General features: G+C 34.2%; 1 protein-coding gene across 2 annotated transcripts in view; it reads left to right on the top strand.

Annotated features, from left to right (window-relative positions):
- Positions 1-16,249, top strand: part of Sf3b1 (splicing factor 3b subunit 1) — a 40,050-nt gene extending 23,801 nt beyond the window's left edge. The window contains exons 1-19 of one of the 2 annotated variants that reach the window (XM_067276728.1): positions 645-1,879; positions 2,486-2,559; positions 2,645-2,726; positions 2,878-2,966; positions 3,610-3,832; positions 3,919-4,146; positions 4,225-4,541; positions 5,081-5,362; positions 5,445-5,531; positions 6,453-6,723; positions 7,422-7,567; positions 7,643-7,789; positions 7,870-7,995; positions 8,101-8,322; positions 8,410-8,771; positions 8,857-9,082; positions 9,163-9,395; positions 15,460-15,676; positions 15,758-16,249. In XM_067276728.1, the coding sequence (XP_067132829.1) occupies positions 2,530-2,559; positions 2,645-2,726; positions 2,878-2,966; positions 3,610-3,832; positions 3,919-4,146; positions 4,225-4,541; positions 5,081-5,362; positions 5,445-5,531; positions 6,453-6,723; positions 7,422-7,567; positions 7,643-7,789; positions 7,870-7,995; positions 8,101-8,322; positions 8,410-8,771; positions 8,857-9,082; positions 9,163-9,395; positions 15,460-15,676; positions 15,758-15,916 (3,447 nt within the window). In that variant the 5' untranslated portion in view covers positions 645-1,879; positions 2,486-2,529 and the 3' untranslated portion in view covers positions 15,917-16,249. Of the gene's footprint in view, positions 1-644; positions 1,880-2,485; positions 2,560-2,644; positions 2,727-2,877; positions 2,967-3,609; positions 3,833-3,918; positions 4,147-4,224; positions 4,542-5,080; positions 5,363-5,444; positions 5,532-6,452; positions 6,724-7,421; positions 7,568-7,642; positions 7,790-7,869; positions 7,996-8,100; positions 8,323-8,409; positions 8,772-8,856; positions 9,083-9,162; positions 9,396-15,459; positions 15,677-15,757 lie in introns of those variants that run through there. The other variant, XM_067276727.1, reaches the window with a different exon arrangement.
- Positions 16,250-19,718: the final 3,469 nt, after the last annotated feature.

The raw sequence follows: 19,718 nt of genomic DNA, 5'->3' as shown, positions 1-19,718 counted from the left end.
GAAAACTATTATTTACAGCCATTCGTGAAGTTTCGTGAGATTTTTTTTAATGCGTTTTTTTTAATGCGGTCCCTATCCCCCGCATAAAAACAGGTTTGACTGTATAGTAGGATCCTGTCATATATGATCAAATGTTTTAAGACCTCTTGTGTAAGAGGAAATTTGTGTGGCAAGAGGAAATGGCAAATTCCATTAATTATTAAGTATTTTCTATACTAACATAGTTGTTACATATTTTATTTTAAATAAATGATGCAAGTAAACATTATATTAACAGTAAGTAGCATAGTACCATAAATTAAAATTTTAAACCATTTTTTTTTAAAGTTGGCACTTTGCAGCTTTTCTTTGGCTTATCAGAGCTACTAGCATCACTACCCTTTTGTTTTGGAGCTATGTTTGCGAAATAATTAGCATAAATGAAACAAAGAATCACCAACAATATCACACAGATGTGTTACAGGCGAGAACTCCAGATAAAGGCTATTGCTATCATGTAATGCAAAACAAAGAAATAAATCACGTGAATGCTTTCCTAGAATGAGAATGTGCACAACTAAGTGAGATGCTGCAAGACTTTGTGTACTTTAAAAAATGGTGCATACTTAGTTTGCAAATTAAGTATTTTTATTTTATGTATATTACAGTTTTCTCTCCCAAATTATTTCTCAGTACCGTAAACCCAAAAGGATATGTGGGAAACCACGTATGGTGAGGACCTACTATATGTATTTTGGTTAAGAGCAGAGCATTGGCAATAAATTATATTTCTCTATTTCTTTGGAACTCACTCTTATTTGGTTTTACAAACTGTTTTTGTGAGCAAAATCAAAATTTACAAAACAAATATTTAAAAATTAGATTACTACTCACAAAATTCTTACTGTCTTCTCCCAAAATGTATAAAATTGATTTAGTTTTGTTCTTGCCTTGATTGGTAAATAAATAATTCCCCAAAACACTTATTTTGAGTAAATTACAGTAACTAGAAAAGAAGACTACATAAACAATAATAACTAATTAATGTCGTTCAATTTTTCTCCTCAAGCTTGGGAGCACCTTTATGAAATTCCATCAACGACGTGACACGGTTTGTCCCTTACTCGTGCAGGAAAATGGTCTACAGTACCCTCTGGGGATATATAAATGCACGTAATGCCAATATTTAGTAAATTGAGTGTGTTAGTAATTTATGAAAATAATTGTTTTGTAACGCTTTTAAAGACAGTTAAATGGTGTAAAGTAGAATTGGATTGCAGAAGTAATACGTGCATTAGGATAAAGAACTACGAACACCCGCTGACGACGGGGGCTAAATAAACTATTTTATCGCGAACTACGTAGTTAATCGCAGACTGAAATAATTCTCTATTTAATGTAGCATGTTAATGAGAACTGCATGGAGTTTATTGATGAAAAATGTCTTTTCAGATCACTTAAAGAAACCTTCATCATTATTCTTTAATTGAGAAAAGTGTCGAGAAATAATATCCTTCACTGTCGTCGTCAGACGAATTTCTAGCGACAAGGGCCGCTTGCAGTCCATTCGAAAATTTAATGTGTTATAATGTTTTTTTTTTTTTCTCTTAAAGTTTTATAACTAAAGAATTGTTTAAGTTAATGTTTATATTTTTCATTACTGTGAGAACAAACCGAGCGGTGCAAGAGCCCTTGTCGAAATAAGAACCAAAGGTATATGACTCGCTTTACAAGTAATTGGAAAGTCATTGGGAAAAGACACTCGAGGAAGTTTAGTGTGTATGGTGTGTGTGTGTGTGCTCAACAGACATTACTAATCACAAAAAGACTATTTTTAGGCTCACCGTTGCGCTTGACCTCAATCCTGATGGTTAGAGAAAAAGGAGATTGGAGAGTACACGTACGTATTATAGTAGTATGTAAACGTTGGGAAAGTCCCTGAACTAACCGAGTTTCGATGCGAAAATTCAATAGTTTTATTCTCAAAATTAACACTAGTTGTATTGGTATGATCGAGAAAATATTGTATTTTTTATTATAAATTGCTGTGTTTAACGATGACAAAATACATGGGTGCAGATGACTTTTGCACCCATCGAAAGCTTTTTATTTTGTTTTTATTGTGTTGTTTTACTGTTGTGCTCATATGTAACTTCATAAAAAGGCTTCACTTAAATTGTGCTCAAGCATGAAGAAACTACAAAATTCATAAACTTAGGAAGAAATATCAAGCAAAAACCTATTTTCTGCAGGATAAGTATGCAACTGTCTGCAAAGTGAAGTCGTAAACAGGGGCTTTTCCCATCAGTTAAATTAGTAATTTAATCCATGAGCTTGTTCAGCAAACCAATGTAACAAAATAGTTTGTTCAGTCAGGAATTTAACATTAAACTAGTGTTAAATGCATACCATTTTGCTTCGGTTACATTAGTTTGCTGGCAAATGAACGAATAGTTTATTTAAATCAATCAATAATATTTTTTGTCTTTTTCCATTTTCTTTATAGGCGGAAAGACTCCGGATGCTCAGTCTAGAACATATCAGGTTATTATGAGAGAGCAAGCTTTGAGTAAAGATCAGGTAAGTATTTAATTTCTTAACATAAAAAGTAACAAACTTGTGTTATAATAGTGAGGTTTAATTTGAATTTTTTTTTGTTTTACAGGTTGAATTGAGAAAAAAATTGGCTGAAAAAGCTAAATCCGGGGATTTGAAAACTGTGGCAAATGGAGATGCTTCAAAACCAAGTGAGTAAAATAATATATTTTTCCATAATGAAAGCATTTAAAATGTGTATACATTTTTTACTCAACTACTAGTAAGCCACTATGCAGTTGTTAGGTATCTTTTCTTTGAAATTAATTTGTTCTTTCTAACATAAAGACATGCTTGTTTCAGGTAAACGAAGGAGATGGGATCAAGCTACTGGTGATGAAACACCCGCTACTCCAGCTAAGAAGAAAGCTTCCAGTTGGGATATGGCTGAAGTAAGTTCACGGAATTATTATGACTATGTCAATAAAAGAATATAAAAGCACTTAAAATTATTTTTTAAAATGCTGTATTTCCTTGATTCTAAGTCTCTCATATTTTTACATTTTAATATCTTTAAGCTTGGGATGTATCACACACAATGTCAAAAGAAACTTATTAGTTTGACAGTGTGGAAGTGCAAATTTTGGCACAATTACATGCACATAAATGAAATTTATAGTACTTGTTTGTTCATTATGAAGTCAGTTACATGAATTGGTAATATTACAGCTTTAAATTCAAATAAAATTTGGAATGTTTATCAATTAAAAGATCTTTAAAATGATAGTGCATCTTAGAATTGATGATAGAATCAAAGAAATATGGCACTAGGTTGTACTTTATTAATATTTTAATTATGTGCAAATCCAAAATCTGTATGCTTTTAATTCATAAAACGCATTTATCATGATTGTACAATACAATGCATAGTGTTATGCATCAAAGTTAAATGGAAGTTCTCATATAAATGAATAGAAAATGTCTGAAAGAGAATGGCTATGCAAAATATCCAATATTAATTTTGATATATATATTGGGAGCAGAATTAAAAATTTCGGCAATATTTAATTAATTATTAATTTAAATTAATTTCAGTCACAGACTCCCTCTCAGAGTCGTTGGGATGAAACTCCCGGTCGTATACCTAAGGGTTCGGAAACCCCTGGTGCAACACCGGGAGCCAGCACACGTATATGGGATGCCACTCCAGCACACGCAACACCTGGTGCAGCCACCCCCGGACACGATACGCCTGGTCATCGTGCCACTCCGAGTGCAAGAAGAAACAGATGGGACGAAACACCTAAAACAGACAGAGGTATTGTTTTTATAACTTAAATCTTTATTTGAAATCAATACTCTGATTATAAAATTTTATAATTTACAAAATTTTATGGTAAACAGAAACACCTGGTCATGGAAGTGGTTGGGCAGAAACTCCTCGCACAGACAGAGGCACAGATTTGATTCAAGAGACTCCCACTCCCAGTACTAGTAAACGGCGTTCTCGATGGGACGAAACTCCTGCCTCACAGATGGGAAATCAAACCCCACAGACACCCTCTATGATGACTCCCAGCGGAGTTACTCCAACTGGACCTAAAGCTATGGCCATGGCCACACCGACTCCAGGTAAAAATCTTGTATTACAAAAATATATGCTTTACTTTTTAAATACTTCCAAATTTTTTAATTACATATAAATTTCAGGTCATATAATGGCAATGACTCCAGAACAGTTGCAGGCTTATCGGTGGGAAAGAGAGATCGACGAGAGAAACAGACCTCTTTCTGATGACGAATTGGATTCTATGTTTCCTCCGGGTTATAAAATACTTCAGCCTCCAGCAGGTTATATTCCTATTAGAACACCTGCTCGTAAATTGACTGCAACACCTACTCCTCTGGGAGGCACTTCTGGATTCTTCTTTCAGAAAGATGAACCCGTTAAAGTTGTAGATACACAACCAAAAGGAAATTTACCTCCATTGAAACCAGAAGATATTCAATATTTTGATAAATTATTGGTAAGATATTTACCAAAACAATTAAATTATGTATTAATAATTAGAAAAGTATCCAATACTATATTCATCTCAATATAAACCATATTAATAACATTAATATGGGTCTTTAAATATTTTAAATTATTGGGAGTTAATGTTTTAGGGTACAGATTAGATACATAATCTGCATTTTGTACCGGGTGGTCCAAAAGATAGTATTAAGAGTTGTTAAAAAGTATTTTGAATACTGATAAATATTAGTATTTGCAATCCATTTCCTTTCAATGGATTGACTGAGTCATAAATACCGTATTTTACGGACTATAAGACGCACTTTTTTCTTCGAAAAATTGCCTCCAAAATTCAGGTGCATCTTATAGTCCGTAAAATACTGTAATAAAATGCAACTCTAAAATTAGTTTCGATTGGTTGTAAGATAATTTTAAAATGTGTTTTGATTAACTGACTTTTGGATCATCCTGAGAGTTGATTTGAAATTTTTATAAAATCTCATTGCACTGAAATTTTGCATTCATTGAAACATGTAAATTATTTCGTAGGCTGACGTTGACGAAGAAGCTTTGAGTCCTGACGAGCAGAAAGAAAGGAAAATAATGAAATTACTGTTGAAAATAAAAAATGGAACACCGCCGATGAGAAAAGCTGCTCTGCGGCAGATTACAGACAAGTCGCGTGAATTCGGTGCCGGTCCTCTGTTTAACCAGATTTTACCTTTGTTGATGTCTCCTACTTTGGAGGATCAAGAGCGTCACTTATTGGTGAAAGTTATCGACAGAATTTTATACAAGCTGGATGATCTTGTTCGACCTTATGTACATAAAGTAAGTAGTTAAATTACTAGTTTGAATGTTTAAATTATTTATGTAGTTAAATGTAAACATAAATGGATGTCTTTTCTTATAGATATTAGTAGTCATTGAGCCTTTATTGATTGATGAAGATTACTACGCTCGTGTGGAAGGCAGAGAAATTATTTCTAATTTAGCAAAAGTAAGTAGTTTTTTTTATAAATAGTATAAGAAAGTTAAACATAATAATTAGTTGAATAATAGAAATATGATGGGTTAGCCATGTGCAGTTTTCCAGGTTTTCTTCACATCTGTAACACCTGAATAGGGGCCAGTTACCCTTAAAAGACTTCCTGGAAGATATCCCCCCTGTGCAGATTGCCCAAGTGTTGCGTTGCCGTAACTTAACAAACTGTCCTCCCTCCTCTTTCTTGAATAGCTTTCCCTATTCTGCCAATTTAAAAATCATCACTACAATTATAAAATTATCATATACTCTAGTTAGAAATGAACCCGTCTATGAGAAAGATGTGTATGAAAAGAAAATTTATCTCGGTTTATGAAAAAGTAGAAATTATTTATTAGAACATTGTGGTAAAAATGTTGAAGTGTGTAGAAGGTTTTCTTTGTCATCTTTGACAGCATTAACATAGAAAAATAAAGCAGTTGTCAGCAGTTGCAGTTGCAGTTTGATTTGTAGATAAAAAGACTGACTAAAATCAGGCATATTATTAATTATTATCTTTAATTACAAAAAAGTAAATTTTTTAATATTAATTATATTGTAGTTTATATAACATAATATAATGTAATCACATTTTCGTTTTTAATTAACTTATTTAAAATTAAAAGTTAAAAGATAAATTTCACTAATCATCAGTGGCATAACTACAAATTTTCCCACCTGCAAGGCACTCTGTATGTTCAGAGCTGAAGCAGTCACCTAAATTCCTCTTAGTTAAGTCAGTGCTTATCACGAATATAATGAGAAAATCTTGTCGGTCCCATAATGCTCATTATAACTGAGTTTGACTGTAGTTTAACTTTTAGTTTAAAATTTGTATGTAATGTGATCTTGATATTTAATTGATGTTTATTATGATATGTAATTTAAAATTTTTAGGCAGCCGGTTTGGCCACAATGATATCAACAATGAGACCCGATATCGACAACATTGACGAATACGTCAGAAACACTACTGCCAGAGCTTTTGCTGTCGTTGCTTCTGCTCTCGGAATACCCTCTCTCTTACCTTTCTTGAAGGCCGTGTGTCGCAGCAAGAAGTCGTGGCAGGCGAGGCACACGGGTATAAAAATTGTTCAACAGATAGCCATTTTGATGGGATGTGCTATTTTACCTCATTTAAGAAATTTAGTAGAAATCATAGAACACGGTAAGAAAGTGCTATTTATCTCAATTAGAAAATTTCTTTTAAAAATATTTTTATTTAGATTGTAAGTGTTGGACCGAGGAAAATGATCTTGCAAAGTTTTTGGAATGCAATGTAATAGAAGATTAAATCATCTATTGTATTACAATTGTCTCAATTGCAATTAGATGATGTAGAATGTTCCAAATATTTACTTTGCATCTGGCCAAATGACTTGTTCTTCCATTATCTGTAATTCTGTGATGCTACAGAACATCAGCCTTACTTATTTCAATTTAGTAATTTCAGATCTAAATAATCATTATTTTTTATCGTTCTATAGTTTCTTAATTGAAGTTGCTTATTGTTTATCAATAAAGAATTAATTATTGCTTGATTTTTGAAGATATGACCATGTTAAATTAGTAAAATTAGAATTACGATTGGTACTTGATGATGAAATTCATTGCAAGTTGTTTTACTGTTAGTGTGTTCATTTTATCTTCTTTTGATATGGTATACTTAACAGTTAATGTTTAGCAATCTTTACAAAATTGTGGGAATTATTGTGGAGTAGTATTGTTTGAATCCATATCAAATACGGCTCTTCTATCACATTACTGTTTACTGAAAAATTAAGAAAATTTTGCTATTAAGGTGCTGTTTCATGTAATAAATTCTATTTACTAAATAATTCACCTTTTATTATTACATTGTTACAGGATTAGTAGATGAACAGCAGAAAGTTCGAACGATCACTGCTTTGGCTTTGGCTGCACTTGCAGAAGCCGCAACTCCTTATGGTATCGAATCTTTTGACAGTGTGCTCAAACCTCTGTGGAAAGGTATTAGAACTCACCGAGGAAAGGTAATAATTGTATATTTATTTATAAAAAGTAGTGTTTAGAAGTAATTTTAATGAAAAATTATACTTGTATCTTAGGGTTTGGCTGCTTTCTTGAAAGCTATTGGTTATTTGATTCCGCTCATGGATGCCGAATATGCAAATTATTATACCAGAGAAGTGATGTTGATTTTGATTCGAGAATTTCAGTCTCCCGACGAAGAAATGAAGAAGATTGTACTTAAGGTAAATATAATTCAGTTTGTGAAATTATAATAATATGGTTCTTGACATTTAACAAGTTGGATAAATTAAATTTTTTATAGGTAGTAAAACAGTGTTGCGCCACTGATGGTGTGGAACCGCAATATATAAAGGAAGAAGTGCTGCCTCACTTTTTTAAACACTTTTGGAATCATAGAATGGCACTTGACAGGAGAAATTATAGACAGGTAATATTTAAATATCTAAAAAATGTAAAATATTAATGTAGATATATATAAAACAACTACTTCTCTCGTATAGATATATGTATTAACCAAGTTGTATAATTTTAGTTGGTGGATACAACAGTTGAAATTGCCAATAAAGTTGGGGCTGCAGAAATTATACATCGCATAGTCGACGATTTGAAAGATGAAAATGAACAGTATCGTAAAATGGTAATGGAAACAATAGAAAAAATCATGGCTAATTTGGGTGCAGCTGATGTAGATTCTCGTCTAGAAGAACAACTTATTGATGGCATTTTGTATGCATTCCAAGAACAAACAACAGAAGTAAGCTTATTACATTAGAATTTAAGATCTTTATATATTGTTTCTTTTCGTTTTTATATTTGATCTGTTATTGGCGTTTTCTTTTAGGATATGGTGATGTTAAATGGTTTTGGCACAATTGTGAATGCTCTGGGAAAGAGAGTGAAACCATATCTCCCCCAGATCTGCGGTACTATATTATGGCGTCTCAACAACAAATCTGCAAAAGTGAGACAGCAGGCTGCCGACCTCATCTCTCGTATAGCGGTCGTAATGAAAACTTGTCAAGAAGAAAAATTGATGGGTCATTTGGGTGTTGTACTTTATGAGTATTTAGGTGAAGAATATCCAGAGGTGTTGGGATCAATTTTGGGTGCTCTGAAATCCATTGTAAATGTAATTGGCATGCACAAGATGACACCACCAATTAAAGATCTCTTACCGCGATTAACTCCAATTTTGAAAAACAGGTTAACTTTGTTTTTTTTTTTTTAAATAATTTTATTTGTCGTTAAAAATATATTAAATGATAATTTGGATTTTTTTTTAAATTAGACACGAGAAGGTACAAGAAAATTGTATAGATTTAGTCGGAAGAATTGCGGATCGAGGTGCCGAATATGTTTCTGCAAGAGAATGGATGAGAATATGTTTCGAATTGTTAGAATTGCTAAAAGCCCACAAAAAGGCAATTCGTCGTGCTACCGTTAATACATTTGGTTACATTGCCAAGGCCATAGGTCCTCATGATGTGTTGGCGACACTATTGAATAACTTAAGAGTAAAATTTATTTCTTTAATTCATTTTTTTTTTTAATTTTTATTTTCAAAATTAAAATTTGAACAATTTATTTATCATAGGTGCAAGAACGTCAAAATCGTGTGTGTACCACCGTCGCTATAGCTATAGTTGCCGAAACGTGCTCACCGTTTACGGTGTTGCCTGCCTTGATGAACGAATATCGTGTTCCAGAATTGAATGTTCAGAATGGTGTTTTAAAATCTCTATCATTTTTATTTGAATATATTGGAGAAATGGGAAAAGACTACATATATGCTGTAACACCACTGTTAGAGGATGCGCTTATGGATCGGTAAGTTGTAATTTAAAAATTATTAATTTAGAATGTTTGGTAATCTGATGTCATCTGTAAAGTAAGCAATAATTTGAAAGTGTCTAATAATATTTGGCATGTTGTTATTCCACTAATTGGAATTTGTTCAGATCCAACACTAATTTGTCCTCGATGCACTAATGCAAGAGTATGTCCTTCTGGGTCTTTTAGTAAGAAGACTATCTTCAACAACATGGCTTGTCTAGTATACTCTATAAACAATGGACAAATACAACGTATTATGTCATACCTGCAAGCAATAAACTTCTATGCAGAATTCTAAGATGACATACATCAGAAAAACTTATAGCTTACTAAAAGACCCAAAGGGGCATACTGATACATAACTGACTTGGTAACTACATAACTAGACTAGGCACTCTTTGACCTACCTAAGCCTTTGTACCAAAAGCTCCAAAACCAACCAATTTGTTTGGAAATGTATGCTAATGATCTTAGGCAGAAGTCAAGGCAAAGGTGATGTAACCTTGAACATTGCTCCTTGCTACAAGGTTGACCACAGAATTGAGAACAATGCAGTCTTAACATTGTATAGTCAGTCATGATTAAAGAGCATTCATAAAGAAATCAGAAGTGTACAGTGCATGCATTGGTATAAAACCTACAACGATGTTCAGATTGCCATAACATATGGAATTTTATGAAAATACAAAAACATTAATAATTTGCATAATAATCCACTATTACTGTTGTCATGCTAACAAACTCCTGCTGTATTTAAACTTTCACTTTGCCGAATGTAGAAATAGAAATTCAGTAGCCAATAGAAAACGAGTTTAATGAATTAAATACAGTGGAACCTCGCTTAACGAGCATAATTTTTTCCAGATTCTTACTTGTAATGCAAAACACTTGTTCTAGTATACCTTCTACACGCACACCGGGGTGTGCATAACAAAAAATTCCACTTACTTAAACCTTTAACCGGTGTGTAAAAAACTTTAAAAAAACAAACGTTTTCTGAACACCTTTCGTGTTCTTCATCAGGTAACCTAGCTGGATTCTTTATTTTGGAACACTGGTGTTCCAAAATAAAGACGTTCAGAAAACGTTTGTTTTTTTACGCACCAGTTACGGGTTTAAGTAAGTTGAATTTTTTGTTATTTAATGTTTCAATGGGAATTCCTTTCATACCCATGAATAGTTTAATTTTGTGTTTCAAGTTTATAAAATTTTTCATATATGGTTGCTCTCAAGAGTCAACGAACTGGGCAATAATGTTGAATATCTGTATATTCACTTTCAAGATCATCTAGCAATTCTCGAAATTGTTGATGACTTAGTGCTGCTTTTTAATTGTGTTGATGCAGTTGGATATGACAGACATTACCTTTTCTAATTGCATAGCTTTGCGCACAGATTTTCTTGATGGATGATGCAATGAGATATAAATAATTTAGAAAAATTCTGTTCTCCCATTTTTTGTTTAAATAAGGAAATGACTCCCTTATTTTTTCTTGTCATTGCTGCCGCACCATCTGTTGTTAACTCGGATAATTTTTTTTAGTAATAGATTAAACTTTTGCATTGAAATTTCTACTTGTTCGAAAATGTCTGCTCTGGCAGTCATACTTTTAATTGTATTTATCGATAAGAGTTCTTCACAAACATTCATATTTGAACCAACTCCTGGATATTTCTTTTTAAAACCCAGCAACAACTCACTCAGTTACCACAAATTACAACATTAGATATTCGGCTTTGATTGTACACATAGATAGAATAAGAATATACTGTGCAGCAAAAATAGTTATGAGTGGGGACATTTGATGGGAAAGAATCTTTAATGGATGTTAGTTTTAACATTAGTACTAAATTATGAACATACATGTTGCTATGTGCATTTAATATTCAATTTAAACTGGGCAAATTACATCGAAAAATGTTTATTTATAATTTCTTCTAAAGATCCAGTGAGGAGTAAGTTTGCCTACCGTTGGTAATAATTATGGTATTTTTATTTTTTTTTTTTTATTTTTAACTTCCCTTAACAGGGATCAATACACCCCGCACCGCATTGCACAACGGGGATATATGAAACTTTAATCCTTTACATCAAGAACACAAAGTAACAGTAAACAATAAAGTAAAATAAATAAACAAACTACTGGGCAGCTCACCCAGGAAAGAGATAATTACATTCGAGCGTTCTTGCTCTTGTAAATTTTTCTGAAGAACTCCGTTAACGCCTTAAAGCAGTGCTCATTTCTTATGAGCTGATAGAAGCCACAAGGCCAGGTCAACCCCTCCTCCAGGGCAATGAGTTCCAGTCTTTTCCTGTTATACTGCCAGTTTACACATTCGAAGATAAGATGATGTATGTCCTCATTTGCTTGACCACACATACAGTCAGTTTGTTCACTAAGGTTAAACCGCCTTTTGAATACCCCCAGGCCATCATGCCCAGATAGGTAAATCATAGTTTCCCGACCAGGCGGAAACCAATTTAAGTGCACGAGTCTTTCTTCTATGTTTGGAAGAAGATCATAGATCCTCCTGCGCTTGGTACTTTCAGTCCAAAGCTCCTGCCACTTCTGTATTGTGTTCATTTTCAAGATTCTCTTTCCCCAGCAAACGGGTATTATGTCAAAGACCACTTGGCCGCCTTCCACCGCTTCCTTGGCCAGGTAATCGGCCCTCTCGTTACCATAAATGCCTACATGGGCGCGAACCCATTTAAATTCGATACGGTCAAGTAAATTATGGTCTTTCAATAGCTTTTTAATCGAATAAACTTGGTGATTGCTGGACTTTTGACTTAACAGTGCCTGAAGTGCACTCATGCTATCCGTATTAATACAAACATTTTCAGTCCTATCGTTAGCAACACACCATTCAATGGCCTTACTTATCGCCAGCAATTCTGCCTGGTAGTTCGAACAATATTTTTCTAGCCGGAATTTTTCATTATAGATTTCGTTATTCCGCTCGTACACCACAAACGCAGCTCCTGTCCCAACCTCGGACTTAGACCCGTCTGTATAAATTTCAGTAGTAATCTTTAAATGCCTCATTTCTCGAACCCTGAATAACGTTGCAGGGTGCGGCATGTCCTTCACCGGAACCATCCTCTCATACTTCTCGATATTGAGACCATTCTCGCCAATTTATTAACATCTTTAACCTTCAACCAATAGCGCTTGGCCCTTTCTTCAATTACCAGTTCAATAGGGGCTTTTCCAGCCAAAACCATAAGTCCTTCAGTCGAGGTGGTCCTATAGCATCTAGTAAGTTTTAACAATACAGTTCTCTGAGCCTGCCTTAGATGCCTCTTCTGTGTACAATTTTGTACCTTCTCACACCAAGCCGATGCCGCATAAGTCAAAATCGGAATGAACATGCCATCGTAGACAGTGTCCATCGCCTCAGCATTCAGGCCCCAGATGCCATTAGCAACCTGGGCTAGCTTGTTGAAAATAATATTACTTTTGACTTTTAATTCTTTTATATGATCATTCCAGCTCAACCGGCTATCCATGACGATGCCTAGGTATTTTAATTTCTTAACTATCTGTATCTTCTCATTATTCATCTTGAGTATAGGTTTTCTTCTATCCATCGCACTCACAAAATCTTTTGCAAAAATCATTGCTTGAGTCTTAGTGGGGTTAAATTCCAGCTTTTCCTCCTTGCCCCATGAATAAATATCACTGAGAAGCTTGTTACATGTCAGTTCTATATTTCTACGTGAATGTCCTGCCATAACAATCATTACATCATCGGCATAAGCCGTACATCTTGCCGCATTCTTTATCTTCTTTAAGATAGTATCAAAATGAACGACCCAAAAACTGGGGCCCGACTTCGACCCCTGCGGGCAGCCTCTCTCCTGCCCTTTCTCAATCCTTGTCCAATTCAAATTATATATAGCTACTCTATCCTTAAAGTAGTCCTTGCCAGTCTATAAAGATTCCTTGGGCAGCCATTCATCTTAAGTTTCCAAAGAATTGAATGCCACCAGGCATTATCAAAAGTGCCCCGGATGTCCAAACTTATTGCCACCGCATACTTGGCATAACCTAGTACCTCTTTGATATCGCTAATCACCTTGTTAATGGCATCCTCTGTTCCTCTCTGTGGTCTAAAGCCAAACTGTACTTCACTTAGTATACCTTTCTGCTCCATATGCCACATTATCCTCTTGATCATAAGATCATCTAAAACCTTACCCATAACAGGCAGGAGACTAATAGGTCTATAACTGCTTGGATCGCTCAAGTCCTTTTTCCCAGGCTTGGGGATGATCACCACCCTAGCCTCTTTCCACCTCTTTGAGAAAACCTCGTAATTAAGAAGCATATACAGTATATACAATTTAAAATAGTATAATATATGTATAGTACGTATACGTATAGTATAATATACGTATACGTATATACGTAATAGTATAATAGTATTAATATACGTTGATATACAGTATATATAATTTAAAATAGTTCCTTTTTTGCAAAACATCTGTTTATTGCAACGAAGATCACTTCATTTGCATGAAATTTCTTGCCTGCCAGTATTTTTTTCAGATTGGAAAGAGATGAAAGCTACTAGAAGCCAAGTCAGGAGAGTATGGGTATTGAGGATTTGGAAGTAATGGTGGGCAGAATGCACTGGTGAATTGTCATGTAGAAAAGGATTTTCTTCTTCATTAGTGGCCTTTTCTCTTCAATGGCAGTTTTCAATTTGTCTAACATGTCACAATATTAAGCAGCAATGGTTGTCTTACTCTTTGGGCGCGTTTTTTTATGCAGTGCTCGAGAAGCACTTTACAGCCTCTAAAACTCGTTTTTAAATGGCCAACGCTGCTCATGACGTCATTTCGCTATACTTTTGCTGCATAAAAAAACGCGCCCTTTTCCAGGTAGTCAATGAGGATAATAACTTTGGCAGGAAGCTATGCCTTTCTTTGCTGAGGGCACTACTTTTGCCTTCTTCAAAGTCGGTGAAGAAGCAAGTTTTCATTGTTTACATTGATGCTTAGTCTCAGGTATACAGTACTCAGAAGTGGTAACCAATTTACACCATTCAGAAGGATCCCTTTCCCATTCCCTTCCCTTTCTTCCACTGGCAGAACACTTTGTGTATGACATAGTCTTTAGTATAGTCTCAGGTTATTAGTGGATCCATGTCTTATCTGGTCACGTACTGATACAGCTAATCTCATGGATTCCTTTGGTAGATGTTCAAATACTTGGAAGTTGTTGCCTGCATACATTTTTCTTTGACTATGAGCAAATGTGGCACCCATATTGTAGAAACCTTACTCATGTCTAGCTCTTGGGTTGGGATTTAGTAACCCATTAAGCAGAAATTCTCATAATCTCAGATCCTGTGGTCTTTCAAGTGGCAGTTGGCCATCACCATATCATGGGATTTTGTTTGATTTCTGGGCTAACAGCAGTTGCGGGTCATCCACTGCAGCTGTTGTTTTCCACACTTTCTCAACCAAGTTTGAAAGTGTTACTCAATTGCTTACCACTAAATATTATGGGGCAGACTCCTCCAAAGCTTGATGCAAATTGGCTTTGAACTCGGTGACGTTTAACCCCATTTTTATCGCAGCACAAATTTCTGTTTTCTCCATTTTCTTCATTGTAATCCATCTTTGCTGCTTCTCATTTGCTACAGTAGTTTTTATTTCCTCTTTAGTCCAAAATTTCCATTCATAATAATAAGTAATGCTGGTACCTGATGCATCTATTTCATGTGGAAACACCATCACCTGTGATTCTAAGAACTTTCTAAACAACCCTTGTAATTTTGTACATAAAGTGCACAAGAAAAATTCACATTTTACAGTGTGTCATGACCCAAAAAAGTTTGAGATCCACTTCTGTAAGCTGTCATCTTGAAAAATAGGAACAATTATATTTCAGTTTTTATGATTGATTTTATTTACCATTATTCCTGGAGTCTGACATAATTATTTTATCGATATTTTACTTGTTAGAAGTAGAGATGTGTTTTATTTAGAATTGTATTTCTAAGAAAATAATTCTTACATTTAATATAAAATTGACTTTTTCAGAGACCTTGTCCATAGACAGACTGCATGTGCTGCAATTCAGCATATGGCACTTGGTGTTTACGGTTTTGGATGTGAAGATGCCCTGGTACATCTGCTAAATTATGTCTGGCCAAATATATTTGAAACATCGCCCCATTTGGTGCAAGCATTCATGGGAGCCGTAGAAGGATTAAGAGTTGCGCTCGGTCCCATCAAAATCCTTCAATACTCTCTTCAGGTAAGCATTTCAATATATCAGTTGCGTGCAGAGATGTAGTAGCACGTATATGTAAAATTATAATTTGTGAATTTTTTGCAGGGTCTGTTCCATCCCGCCCGAAAAGTGAGAGACGTTTATTGGAAAATTTATAACACTTTGTACATCGGAGGACAGGACTCGCTAGTCGCCGGATATCCCAGAGTGGCCGACGACGGACGGAACAACTTTGTCCGTCACGAACTGGACTACATTTTATAAGGCCGGGACCATGTATCTATTGCCTTTGTGTTGTATATGTTGATTTAACATTCATTTGGTGAATCGTGCGTTGATGTTCGGTCAGTGATTTCGACATTAATTGTAGTTTCGTCATATTGAGCAAAATTATCGGTGCACTTATTTAGCGAAAGCATTTAATATTACGACCTTTGGAAAGACGAGTCGAAGACGACTATTTTTTCTTAAGAGCATGATATAACCGAACTTGATACAAATATGTATTTAATTTTTATTAAGCCCAAAAAAAAAAAGGTGCATTTATATCTTGGAACTGTTATTATTTTATTGATTAAACAAAGATGCAGTCTTTAATCATTTTATTTTACTGCGTAGTTAATATTACATCATGTATTTCTTTTACATAATAAATTCAATTTTCATCACATTAATAAGTGATATGGTTTAATCTAATACAAAGTAGAGGTAACAAAGCACATTATGTGTACTTTAAAAGTTAAATTCTTTCCAATCCAATAACTAAGATGAAAGTGCATTTTCAATTTTACACATTCTTAGCTTGATTAGTATTGTCATAAAATTGTTAGTTTCCATTTTTGACAACGTTTAGAAGGTGTGACAATTTAATTCCCAAAGTGACTGCATAGTGTTTCCTCTGACATAATTATATCAAAATGACATGTAAGTTTAAACATGTTTACACACAAATATGCAAGTGCATAAATTTTAAGCTGATAGAGCTAGTCATTAAATAGCTACTGGAAAGGTAATAGTTATCAGAGTGTACTTTTTGGCATAAAAATGGGTGACTGAAATTTACAGTAATGTGTTAATATTAAACTTTGTGTGAAAATCGGCAAATGTGCCACTGAAATGTTACAACTGTTGCAAGTGGTGTATGGTGAAGATGCTACGTAAAAGTCCAGTTTATTCAAAGATGGATGAGAACATGTGATGGATAAAAGGTCGTCTCTGCAATGGAAGACTTGATGGATTTTGTGGGACAAACAGAAGCAGCTTCAGATTGATGTTGCGACTGATCTTTCTTTGAATGCACATCTGTTTCCAAGTGTGATTACAAGTAGTGAAACTTGGTGCTTCTGGCATGGCCTAGAAACAAACTGAAATTTGACCGGAAATTTAATTTCTTACAATGGTATTTTTTAATTATTTTGTAAAGTTTTATGACACCATCACAACATTTCCATGAGTGGAAGAACACAATTAGAAAGTTAACACTATATGAACGTATTTATTTTTTATATTACCTATTTTTCTGTATTTTTTTTATTTTCTAGGTTAGGCATAAGGGGTTGCTTTTACTGATTTAACAGACGGGACCTTTTGGATGCAGTATCCAACAAATGAACAACTTTTATTGATATACATATCAATAAATGTCGTTCATTTGTTGGATACTCTATCTAAAAGATCCTGTTTGCAAGTCCGTTGACAATTGACAATTGCGAAGATGATGATTTCAAGGTGTTCATAATCATTGAAAAAGAAAGTCGAGACAGTTAAGAAAACAAACAACACTAAACGAATTTTTTAGTTTTTCATCCACAGAGAAGTTGTAAATGGAGGACACAGTGTATTGCAAGCCTATACTACTGTTTAACGCACTACTGTATCTTCCTAATTGTAGTTTTGTGGTTTTTTTTCCGACTTCGCTTTAGTCATCACATTTCCACTTCCTCTTGGGGTGTCGACTTACACAGAGTCGACTGTATATAATTGACAAATCGTAGTGCTGTTTTATATACAATGTTTATGACTTTTTGTATTATGTTACTTTGGCCTTTCATCATGATGACATTATCTTTATTGGTAATTTCGTTGCATATTTGATTTTCAATACGTGGCGGATAATTAACTTTTATGAAATAATTTTCAAAAACTTCTGAAATTTTCTCATTTCCAAACAGACCCATGTAAAATATTAAAAGGTAGTAATTAGGCGAAGAGCTTGAAATTATCTTGATTTGCATGAAAATATCGAAACATGATTCGTCGGTATTTTTATGTAAAAAAAGGGCAATCAGAAATTTCTCGAAATCCACATGAATAAAGTGAAAATATGTATTTTTATCTTGGTCACAGAATGAAATAAAAAATTTCAACCCCAGAATAAATTGAAGTTCTTCCTTATCTGGGAAACATTCTTTTAAATTATCGTTTGTAATTCTTTCTTCCCTTTTATGGTGATTTACTCTGCCCATAATTTGGTTTTTCTCATAAGCTAGTTTTCCCAATCGAACTAAAAGATCTTCACCATGAAAATACTTTCCCTTCTTTAAATGGTTACATCCACCATTATTACTCATATATTTTTCGATAAGAAATTGAAATATTAAAATAAATACATCTGTTTTTCTTTTGGTACATTCTAATCTTTCCAAGTTATGCAAACAACACAGCCAATGTAACATTAATGGGGATTTTGATAAATGAAAAAGGAAAGCATTTCTATTTAACACAGACTGAAGACGGCATGCTCTGTCTTCAGACTGTTTGAAAACTAATCTTACATATTCACGTTGCTGTTGACCTTGAAATCCAATGAGATGAAATTTCATGCCAAATGCCGTCTTTATTTCCTCTGCAGATTCAGCACTACTGGTTACAAGAACCGTCATTCTTCGTGAAATCTCGAAAGAATCATTTTTCATAAATTGAATCACTGAATTTTTATCGGGAAATTCGTCGTAACCGTCTAAAATGATCAGGAAATTTTTATCGGCCTTCCATATTTTCCTCTTCATTCTCACATCGTGATTTCCACAAATGGCTTCTAGAATTGCATGGACAATGCTTTTTCCTTGAAGATCTCCTAATGTCACGACGACAACAAAGTCATAAACGTTGTAGTCATAAACGTTGTCATCACAAACGGCCCAATCGTACGCAATCTTCTTGCACAACGTAGATTTACCATAACCCGGATCTCCATACACAAGAATGTTTTTATGTTTATTACTAATTTGCATCAACACCTCTTCGATGTTATTTGGATTTCCAGAATGATCTGTTTCCTGCAGCACTAAATCTACATAATAATCTATTAAAGGGACAGTATTTTCACTATACCAAAATAAAGAATTCATGTAAGCACTGGATGTTCGATACTCGTTTCTAAGTTTTCCATTGCATTTCTCTAATAATTCTGTAAAAAAAATTGCAAATATTTCACAGTATAGCTTATAATACACTGGTGTGCGAAACTTAAGCAACAGTTGTTTTTTGCCCTAACTCCGCAAGAAATTACCTGGGAGACATGAAATTCAGAATACAGAGACAGTATTTTATACTGAAAGGGTGAAGAAGACATACTAGCGCAGAAATGAATAGAACGCATACAGTATGGAATCAAAACCTGATAATCTTGCACTGCGCACGCTTATTGCACACATTCTACATGCCCTCACGTCATCTGCGATGTCTTCTTTCGGAATACGAATCATCCTTCTACCGAGTTGAGTGTTTATTGTACTGATGGCAATTACAATTTCATGCCTGTCTGCATAAAAATTACTCATTGCTTAAGTTTTGCACACCAGTATAATTTCGCATTGTAGAAGTCCGATTAAACTAATTCTAAAAATATACCGTGTATGTCTATTTTGCATAGTTCACAAGGTGACGTCTGTTCTTCTACATTCGCTTCTTTATTAGCTGCAAGATATGAAAATCATTCATTATTGTTTATCATCTTATTTATATTTATAAACTTACCATATTCTGTAACAATCTGCTTACGGTTAATGGAAATGCTGTACTTATCTCCAATTTGCATTTCCTTTGTATATTTGGCAGCGATTTG

The sequence above is a fragment of the Centruroides vittatus genome, unplaced genomic scaffold (assembly GCF_030686945.1).
Source record: "Centruroides vittatus isolate TY-2023 unplaced genomic scaffold, ASM3068694v2 contig_715, whole genome shotgun sequence".
Taxonomy (NCBI): Eukaryota; Metazoa; Arthropoda; class Arachnida; order Scorpiones; family Buthidae; genus Centruroides; species Centruroides vittatus.
The sequence above is the reverse complement of the archived record's forward strand: the minus strand, read 5'-3'. Positions and strand labels throughout refer to the sequence as shown.